The sequence below is a fragment of the Epinephelus fuscoguttatus genome, linkage group LG8 (assembly GCF_011397635.1).
Source record: "Epinephelus fuscoguttatus linkage group LG8, E.fuscoguttatus.final_Chr_v1".
In the NCBI taxonomy this organism is placed as follows: Eukaryota; Metazoa; Chordata; class Actinopteri; order Perciformes; family Serranidae; genus Epinephelus; species Epinephelus fuscoguttatus.
Genome location: NC_064759.1, coordinates 10616196 through 10627152, shown reverse-complemented (window position 1 = coordinate 10627152; position 10957 = coordinate 10616196). Strand labels below are relative to the sequence as shown.

General features: G+C 38.9%; 1 protein-coding gene across 1 annotated transcript; it reads right to left on the bottom strand.

Moving 5' to 3' along the window:
* Positions 1-1777: 1777 nt before the first annotated feature.
* Positions 1778-9909, bottom strand: zp3d.2 (zona pellucida glycoprotein 3d tandem duplicate 2). The gene is made up of 8 exons (XM_049583867.1): positions 9301-9909; positions 6823-6938; positions 6617-6720; positions 5219-5393; positions 4982-5087; positions 4765-4853; positions 4587-4660; positions 1778-2178 (listed from the first exon to the last, which is right to left on the bottom strand). The coding sequence occupies exons 1-8, from the start codon at positions 9769-9771 to the stop codon at positions 1778-1780; spliced, it is 1536 nt and encodes a 511-aa protein (XP_049439824.1). The 5' UTR covers positions 9772-9909.
* Between the last annotated feature and the right edge of the window lie 1048 nt (positions 9910-10957).

Below are 10957 nucleotides of genomic sequence, written 5' to 3'. Positions count from 1 at the left end.
AGCCTTAAAAAATAAATAAATTTCGCCATATTTTTGGGAATAAAATGTCACATAAATCAGGCTAGTAATGATTTATTAACAAATCCCTCTGTAAATATCGTCAGAATATAGCTAAGTGTGTAACTGGAAAGTTTGGTGTTCGTAGGTGCTACGGAGGCTGAGATGTTCGACTTGGGAGTATGACAAAAAACTCATTCTGAGAAAGCGGCATTCAAAGATTTACATAGGGGAATTTAATACATTTCTATTGGAAACAATTGCTCACAAACAGAGTAAATGTTCAGGCCCTTAGTAATAATAATAATAATAATAATAATATAGTATATTTCAAGCTCATGAAAATTGATCATTTAATAACATGACAGGCATATAAGGCCTACAACTGTAGTAACCCAACTAATAAACATATTGGCCTACACTGCACAATGCTAACTTTTTGGTAAATTCGGGAGAAACTTACTGCTGCAAGTAGACAAAATATAATAAAATAAACATCTAAATGTATAGCCTGAATGTTTTCTTTATAGTAGTTTGAAAGAATACATATTCAAGGAGTAAAAATCTCATGCCTGCCATGTTCTTTTAGCTGAGGTATATGAAATAATCACTCCTCTTATATAGGCCTTTGCAGCCCCCCACAAGGTTGAAGCTGAGACATCGGGAGGGTCGTTGATGGTGCTTCAACTGTTCCTCTAAAAAGGGTGAGAAAGGTGGGATTACTGAGCGAGGAAAGATTTAGTCGCCAGTGTCGGGCTGAGGGGGTCATAGTGGGTGGTTTGAGTTCCAGCCTAATAAAATAATGATGTAACAGCACCGTTGTATTTATAGTACATTTTCTGACCCTGTCTAAAACTTGTCTTGAGGTGAACTCACTGAAGAAATGAGGTATTTTTTGTTTATTTTTTTCTGGATATTTAAAGGCAAACTGTTTATCATTATTTTCTTGCAATTCTATTTTCTTAAATAACAAAAAAATAATTACATTTTTTCTAATTTGTCATATCATCAAGAATATCGTTATCACAAAAAGACCTGAAGTATTGTGATATTATTTTAGGGCCAGATCGCCCACCCTTACACAGTACAGTGACAGCTCACTCACAGATGATCCTCTGCTCTGAGCATCCCAGCCGGAAACAGAATATGTGTGTTGTTCATTCGGCTATCCTGATTTATGTGACATTAATGCGAGAGGCATTCTGTAAATTATATTTTAAAAAAAAGAAAAAAAAAAAAGATGTTATTATTCATCATATTATTTCAGATTTTACAATGCAACATCATGAGTACCGATTCATAAAATCCTTCTTTATAGCATATTTTAAAAGATTTTTGAAAGGTTGATTTAAAACATTTTGATACCAATCAATGTCTTATTTTTAGATTAATGAATTCAGTGCCTTTAAGACTTTTTAAGGATCTGCAGGAACCCTGAGCCACAGTCAAGCTGTTGCCAAACAAGTTCACAGAATGCTGGTTGAGCCTTACACCACCTGGAAAAGCTCTCTGTATTTCTCAGTATACTGGAGTTTTGTGCTTGCTGTATGGGGCGTCTGTCCCGCATAGGCGCACCAGATGTGATGTGTTACATCAAACAGCCAGTGTAAAAGATGCTTCATTTAATATGTGTGTGATTCTGATGTCTTCTTCTGATAGTATGCATGTTGAAAGAAGTAAAGATTAAAAGTAATTCTACCTGTAGATTATTGCTTTGTGCTCGTTAGGAGTCACGTAATGAGGCACCCGGACTGAACTTGTCACTGTTCAAACGTCAGCTTTATTTGTCAAAACCAAAAATATCTTCAAATATTAAACGAGGTTGTGTGACCACGTCGACCTGGACTTCCTCCTCCTCCTCTTCTACAACTGCAGAGCCCTTCACCTGCTTCTCCTCATCTTCCACCTCAACCCACGCCACTCCTTCGCCTCCAAACGGCCACTCCAACTCCCCCACTGTGTTCTCCACCTTACCCATTAGAGTCACGGCTTTCGCTTCAGGCTTTGAAGTCGTCCTCCGTTCAGTCAGCGCTCTGATCATCTCTGGTGGTGGTGCAGTTGTTGTTGTTGTTGTTGTTGTGGTTGTTTTTGTTGTGGTGGAGACTGTCTTCCTCCTCGGGGCTGTGGCAGCTTTCACCTTCGGCTCTACTGTCCACGGTCTGCTGCTGATTATTTTGGTCGCTGGGAAATGTTAAATTTTGACAATTTTGACATTAGAATATAATATAATTTACTTGAAGCTGAAATCAAATCATACTAAAAGATATGACATTTGACATCCGTCTCCAAAATGCATAAAAAAACAAAAGATTTGGAATAAAACTGCATAATTATCAATCCTGTTTCTTACGTGTAGCTGTAAGAAAAAAAAAAAAACACCTTTCATTTCACGGTGAGTTCCTGTAATGGCATAGTTATATTTAAACTCTTATAACAGTAAACATTTTTATTTGGATAATGCTTATTAAAAAAGTGAAAAGGTAAAAAGATCTACTGGTGTTAAGGTCCTATATTTCAGCGCAGTAAGGGATGTAATGAGTAATGTATCTGTGTAAAATACTGTTTGTTGACAGTAAAAAAAGCGATTCCAGAGAACTGAGTACAAGCTTTAAACAGTAGAGGGACATAATCAAGGAGACTTTCATAATGGAAAAGAGAACTTTTCCACTGAGGTCAAAAGAATGCAGCTTCACTGTGAATGTCTGGACAAGAAAAGGACATTTAACACATGGACTAATGATTATGGTGCCCCACCCCCCCAACAATATTGTCTATGGTGTTAATGTTTTGTCTAATCATTTAAAAATACTTTAAATAAAGAGTTATAGGTGCTTTTGAAAACGAGAACACATAGAGACATGCAGCATAATAAGAGGCAAAAAGAGGACAAAAAGCCACATAATGACATAAAGGTAGAGTCATCTTACAAAACAGCCATGTCACCTTTAAAGGATGTGGCTGGTTATCTAAATTTTTCGTATCATCACCAAATCCCATGAAAAGACCAAAACCAATAGATCATAGAAGCTGTGTGCAGCCATGCAGGCATGGCGCTGCTCAATGATATTCTTACACGGCTGGTTCATTATTTCTTTTTTTCTTTAATCCAGGAGCCCTGCAGCCCACCAACAGGCAACAACTACACAGAACTGACAAAAAAATGAGTCCGATCTGTTTTACAAATGATTAAATTGAATACCTCAGTGCAGCAGAGGCAACGCGAAGCAGCAGAGAAACCTTGTGGGTGTGTTTACATTTACAACAAAGTGTGACAGCCACTTTGTGTCACATGTTGTAGTCATGTCCAAAACTATTTCATTTCTGGGATTTACTAGACCAAACTTTTTGGAGTAACTCCTCTCGATGCTCACTTAAGCAGAGCCCACGCAGACATTGTCTCTTTCTGCCCACTTCAGGCCAGAAGGCTCATTCTGTGTAAATGGAGGTGATGCTTCATCCTCCGACATATGGACATTGAATCAAGGACATTATGTATCATTTGCAATTGGAGAAAATCTGTTGCTTTATTAAAGGATCAACTGCACGCTTCTTCGCAACACCTGGCAACCATTTTTAACTTTTGTGGCAAATATGGAAGCTGAAGAATTGTAATGAAACATGCTATACTGCACTATACTCCCTACTTATGTCACAGGTTGATTAAGTGGTCATGTTTTTTTGCCTTTTTTATATATAGTTCTATATATGTATATTTATATTTCTTTTTTTTTAATTTACTTTTCTCCCTTCTCTATTGGATTTCCTTTGACTGGTTTGGCTTTCTCTGTTTGTTCCTGGGTTGATGGTTGGAGTTGTCTTTTCTGTCCTCACTGGTTCTGCGTGTGTTTATTAATACTCTGTGCATCTTTATTGAATTACCAATAAAAATACCTTGTTTAAAATAAAGAAAATAAATCAAATCAATGCACCCTGTAGTTAAAACGATCCAGTTCATTCATTCAGTACAACTTCATATAGCCTATACTCCCAAACCCTGCATAACCAGCTGCATTGTTACTTGGCAAAACTCAGTACACACACACACACACACACACACTCTACAAAGACAGAATCTTCACTCCACCTACATCATGTCTCATGTATTTCGGCTGTTGGTCAGTGCCTCAGTACTTTGACTCCTCTAACCCGTCTGTGACTGAGCTCTGAGCCCATTTGCTCCTACTCAAGACATAAATCATTCAAACAGGTGAGCACTACAGTTTTCAGCAAACACTACTCCAGGAGAAGTAAATGAAGCATTTGGGAACCATTTACAGTTGTGACTAAATACACCTCCTGGTGCACTACTGGATATTTATGGTGGTGTGGTGAGATGAGTCAAAATACACCATAGTGCATGTGTTCAGGGTAGTAAAGGAACATGTCAGCCAGTGCCACAGTTATGGTTTTAATCATCTGCAAATGGAGCTGTATGGCACAGAGAATATAAGTTACATCGGGCTGTGACTGCACAGACATCACTCCTTAGTGGAATCAAGTCATTGTTGGTTTAATATTTCAATTTCTTTTAATATGCTGACAGAATATAATTTATCCAGCTGTGGAAAATTAAGGAAGCAAAGACTCACCTGTGGATGCAGCGGAGCTACAGTTGGAGTCACAGCAGGTGCACACTGAGGCTGGTCCATACAGCTCAACCCATCTGAGAAAAACAGTGATGAGTTGATCCCTTTAGTTTCAAGAACTGCACAGCACATTTGAACTTCTTATTTCTCATTTAATACCTTTATGGAAAAAAAAACATACCTTTTTGTTTTTGTGTCGTAGTTGCAGGACTTGGCTGTCGGTGTGGGGACAGAACGCCCCACAGACATGGAGCAGTGCATGTAGAGCTGCTGCAGGAGATCAGATCACAACATTTCCCATCAGTGAAACCTTTAACAGACTTTGAGCACTGTATTCAAAACAGACACCAGACAATATGTAGCAAAAAATTATAATAACTTTTAGCATCTATGCTCACCTGGCCTGTCAATCCGTTGAACAAGAAGGCATCCACAGAGAATCTCACAGCATTGTTTTTGTATGGGATGAATCTGGAGCGACCGTCCCTGCTTTCAACCATACACCTTTATCAGAGGGGGAGAAAACCTGACCATAAATGATGCTGTTTTTATACACAGTCTTTTCTTTTTAAATAAAATAAAGTGACAATACATCTCAAGGTCTTCAGTTTGTGTGAGAGTGAGGTGTTTATTACCCAAAGTTTTTCACGACTGGAAACTGAGGCATGGAAGTGTGGGACTTCTCAGGAGTTACATAACACAAGTGGATGTAGAGTCTTTCATTCTGAGACATGGCCGGAGCCTGTGCCTCAAAGTACATGGGTTTCCCGAGCACGTATTGATCTGACGGGGAAAGCCTTTCCCATTGAGCTGAAGACAGAAGGAAGCAGTCAGACAATGAGAACAGCAGCAGCATTCGACTTCACTTACACACTCAAAAGAAGTCCAGGTGTCGTATTCACAAAGCTTCCTAGTACAAAGAGTTGCTCCTTGTGATGAAATTCTACAAAAATTCTTAGAATTTCGAATGTTTTCCTAGAATTCCCCTTAAAGTTAAGACTAGGTCCTTGTAAAGATAAAAATTATTCAAAGACCATCTTAGACCTTAGGAGAGCTCCTAAGGTGAAAATTATTAGAAGTAATGAGGAGGACTTTCAAGAGGCTTAAGGGTTTCTTTGGCAGAGGAGAAAATGGTGGAAACAGGTCAGAGGAATATGCTCCGAACTCTGGATGACAGTAAGTAAATAAAATGCTACAGATCAGATCATGCAGGGATAATATGTGAGTTTAATTTCACATTGCCCACCTAACGCTATTAAAAAAGTTTTGATCATAATACTACGATATTTGAGAAACTGGAAAAATGCAACAGTGCAGCAGTGATGACTTGAGTCTGTCTCAACCTTCCATCAGCAAAATGACAACACCTTCAGTCTCATAATTTGATGCAGTTCATTTCATTTCCACTGGGTGTCCTCACCTTGCAGGATCACAAAAGGGCGTGTCTGTGACAACCAGTCACATCTGTTACAAGAATGCATCATACCTTGCAACAGGGGTCAACCACACCTCCTCACTAAGATTAAATTTCTGTCCTTTCTTTGCTCATAGTTGCTCTAAGAACTTTCCTAAACCACCCCAAGCTAGGACTCCTCACAAAAAATTCTTTAATTCTCAGAATGTTTGTGAATATGGCCTCAGGTTTCCAAAATTCAAATGCAAGGACTGAGCGATTTTTAAAAAGTCTAAAAGGCCAGATGAGAATTGCTTTACACCCAAAATTTGTATTTAATATCGTAATGAGTTTCTTTACTGTTTGACAGAGCACATTTTGGAATTGACATGTTTACTGAAAGTTTAGTTTCAGTGGATTTACTAAAGAAAAGCAAAACCATATTTTATTTTGTTAAGGATGAAAAGATCTAAATAACAATCATAAAAATATATTTTTCTTTTTGGGACCATTAAAGTGCTATGGCCACCAATCCACTTTCCGAAACATCTGAATGTATTCTAGAATTCTAAAGCTTTTCAAGACCTTTGAGAGTCCGTAGAAATCAGCTGATAAAAACATACATTTTTGCAGGTTTTACCATTTCGTGGAGTCAGAATGAACTTTGCACTGTTCCACATTGTTGTGAAGATCTTGCGCATCCTCATCTTTGGTGTGTAGCCAATTTTGTAGGAGTACTGGTACCTGAACAGTTAAACACATTGTTCAGGTAAATACAGCTGTTTCTATGTTGTAAGGCTGACAGAAGTTAGTACAGAATGCTTTCTGGTCTGGCTCCAGCCTCACCTGTTATAATAACATGCAACAGGCAGGGTGAAGGGCACAGCTCGCCTGATTGGTCCTCGGAGCCTTGGTGGGTTGTATTGTAGCGTGTTTGAATAGGCCACCTGGTTATTAATTATCTGCAAAAAAAAAAAGGGAAACAATTGAAACCAAATCAACAAAACAATCAGCTAAAGGATTAATATTACTTTAACATGACTAAGAGTTAACAGCAATGCTAGCAGCTCTGTAAGGTCAGACAAAAGTCCCGTTTCCACCGAGCAGTACGGTACAGTTCGGTTCAGCTTTTTTTCTGTTTCCACTGTGACAAGTTGTGGATGGTACCAATGGAGCTGTTCTGTACCGTCCTCATTTTTGGCCCCCCCTCTGTTGGGGTACCTAGCACACAGATCTGGTATAAAAGGTGGAGCTGTGAACACTGCAGTCTGATTGGTCAGTAGAGGACGGTCACTCTGCTCAGGGCTGAGTTGTGTCTGGTTTTGAGGCTCATGTAACCACTGTTCATACTGTGGAGAGTTTCATTAGTAAACTGTAACTATAAAATGAAAGGATGTTTTGCTGCCTCTCACAGCAGCTGGAGTGGAAGAAAATAATTTAAATAACACTGGGGCGACTGCTGGCGACTTTTAAGGTGGAACATGAACTTGTAATTTTACTCAATACAGAGCTGACAACGTGAATCTATCAGCACCCCTTAAATTTCACTGTGACAACTTTGATCTTTCCATTAGTTTTTATATGACAAACACTTTAGTAATGAGTGGATCTTCAAGCATTTGAAAATATTAATTTTGACTGGGTTATGTGAATGGCAATTATTCTAATCCTCATTTGGAGAAAAGAAAAGCGTTGCAGAGCGTCACTCCTGTGGGCTCCAGCAACACTAAACCCCTGAGGTTGCCTGAGAAGGACTAAATGCACAAAGCTGCTATTTTTAAATATCCCATGGAGAGAGACTCTCACTGCACCCTGTTCTATTTTGTTCTGAAAATGTCGGCATGCAGCCTCGTTCTGTGGACCATAAATGAGGCGCAGACTTCCATCTGTGTCACTGGTGATGAGGAAATACAGTGAGTGCTGGGCGGAGCAGTGAGTGACAACAACTCCGCAGCGGTGCTTTAAGCTAAATACTAACATCAGCATGCCAACATGCTGACAATGATAATGCTGACATGCAGATGTTTAAGATGTTCATTATCTTAGATTAGCCTGTTAGCATGCTAACATGTGCCACATTGAAAAGTACAGCTGAGGCTGCTGAGTGTGTCATTGGTTTTAGGGTCATAAACCAAATATCGGACAAAGTTCAACTTTGACCTGATGGTAGTAGATGAAAAGTCAAGGGTTTAACAAAGTTATTACAATTTATCCTCAGGGGAAATTAATGTGTACCAAAATTAAAAGCAGATCCATCCAGTAGTTGTTGAGACTAGGGCTGCAACTTTCTGTTTAATTTCTTGCTAAACTGCCTAACTATTTGGTCGAGAAAATATTAGAAAAAGAGCAAAACATCTTTGAGCCCAGGGTGACATCACTACATGTCTTGTTTTGCCAACCCACTAAATTCCATACACTGTCATATGCAACTTCCCACATTTGAGAAACTGGAATTGTGAATATTTTAGCATTTTTGCCTGCAAAATGACTTAACTGATTAGTTGATTGTCAAAATAGTTGCTGATTAATTCCCTGATGATCAGTTAATTGTTTAATGGAGAAATTGTTGCAGCTCTAGTTGACACTCAAAACCCGTAATGTTAGCATCATGATGGCTCTAAAGTAAAAGTCAGGGAATCACCAAAGTAAGTGAGATTCATCCTCTCAGAACCATGAACATCTGTACCAAATTTGATGCCAATCCATCACATAGATGTTGGGATATTTCATAAAAATTTTGGCCTGCCGGTGGCACTGAAGGAAAGGTCAGGGGATCATCAAAGTCAGTAGGATTCATCTTCCGGGAACCATAAACGCCCATACCAAATCTGGTGCCAATCCATCACATAGATGTGGGGATACTGCAGTTTGGACCAAGGTGGTGAATCAACCAATTGACCAAGATTGCAACCCTTAGTGGGCCACATATGGTGCCTAGTGGCCCACCGACCATTTTCTTATTCACAATCAAAATTATTCCATTGACACAGACAATTTTTTTGTACTTTGAATGTAAAAGGTGCAAGAGTGCAAAAAACAACATCGAAATAGAGCTTGTTTATAAATTAAAAAAAAAAAAAAAAGCCTGAGGAGAATCCCATGGACCGCCAACAAATGTCCCAGCTAAGCCACAAATGTTCCCAAATCCTAGAAACACCCCTGTGCACACCTGGGTTTGCCTCCTTTATTCATTCTATCTGATAGATATTATACATGTTTGTTTATTAACTGGCCCCTCATTTTGAAAAAAAAGCCCCCGGGCAAAGCAAGTAAGAGCCACGCTGTTAGCATGGCGGCAAATATCAGGCTATGGTTAAAACTCACCGTGCGTTCGGTTCCACACAGGCCAAGGTCATACTCAAAATAAAGGTAGTCCCTCGTGGATCTACTGGTTTGGCAGGTCCCCAGTTTGAGGTGAGAGTCTGGTTCACCGGGGCCCAGCATGCCCCTCTGCACCTGCACGAGCATCTTGTTGAGCCTGCACGAAGTCCTCACGGAAACACCCGAAGTGCTTGGCGGGCTGGTGCTGGCCCGAACCGGCAACAGGATCTCCCGGATGGGCTCGGGTAAAGGCTCCTGTCCGGTACCTTTGGATGGAGAGAAATGCTCTTTCTCCACCAGCGGCAGCCTCGAGTCCACAAACACGGGGAGGCGCAGGTATGGCGGCCGTAGAATCGGTGTTTCTCTCCGGGAAACCTTTCTCATCACCTGGGTCGTTTGGTTTAAAGCCTCAGACAGTCCTCCATCAGCAGAGGACAATAGCGGCAGTACGAACAACAGTGACAGGTAAACCATACCCGGTAGTTTTAGGTTTTAATTTAAGTTTTAGACTTCAAAATTCAACCTTAACTTACGAGTATTATCACTGATAATGTTCTCCTTAGTTTGAGCCAAATTGACAACACCTGGCCGCGAAGAGCTGGCAAACGGAAACAAAATTCTCAAAAGCACAAGTGGAACTAATGGCTCCTCTCCATTTAGGGGAGCCAATTTCCGGTGAGCTCACCGGAACATTTAAAAGGAGCACCGCTGTAATTAATGTTATTATATGCGATGAAAAGTCAAAATACCCGCTGTGAAAAATGTGAAAAAATAGTGTCAGTCTTTATTAAAAAAACATTTAAACTGTGATTCATCTGTTGATTGTTTTATCGATTAATTGATTCCTTGTTTGGTCTATAAAATGTCAGGAAATTGTGAAATACGACGATCACTCTTTCTAGAAAAAAGTCAGTTTGTTGTCACAGTAAATAAAAACTAAATAAACCAGAAAATATTCACATTTAAGAAGCTGGAATCAGAGAGTTTTTATTTAAAACAAACAAACAAAAAAAGACTCAGACCGATTAAATCAATCATCAAATTACTTTGCAATTCATTTACAAACTTTAAAAATTAATGTTTTATTGTGTAAATCCGGAGGAAGTTAATTTTAACCCATCGCACTTTTCAAAAGGGATACATTTAGAACCACAAGGTCTGATTTTGTAGTTGTCATCATTCACATATTCATTTATTTTTGTTCTGATTAATTGGATTATTTAAAAAAGATACAGTAAATATAACAATACATTCTACTTGATCAAATAAAAACATTGGGTCCAAAAAAATATTTCTTATACAATTTTGTCAACACATAAATAAAATTACTAATACACAACATAATGTTCACATTTTTAGGCAAGAACTGTCTGTGCCTTTTAAATAATGAACAAAGATCATTTGTGTTGTGCTGCAATTTTACACGGATCAGATGAGTACGAGGATATAATAATACATGTCTTTCATTCTTCATGCCAGTGTGCACAAGTATTGCTCAGGTGTTGTACATGTACAAGTAATTCTCAAATGATCTGTAATACAAGGACTACTGTTTGTATACAGTGGGTGAGCAATTGATTCATTAATTAATTCACAATTTAATGTGTGTTTACTTTCAGTTCATTCACTTGTACTTTTTAAAACAATCTCTTTCTAACCA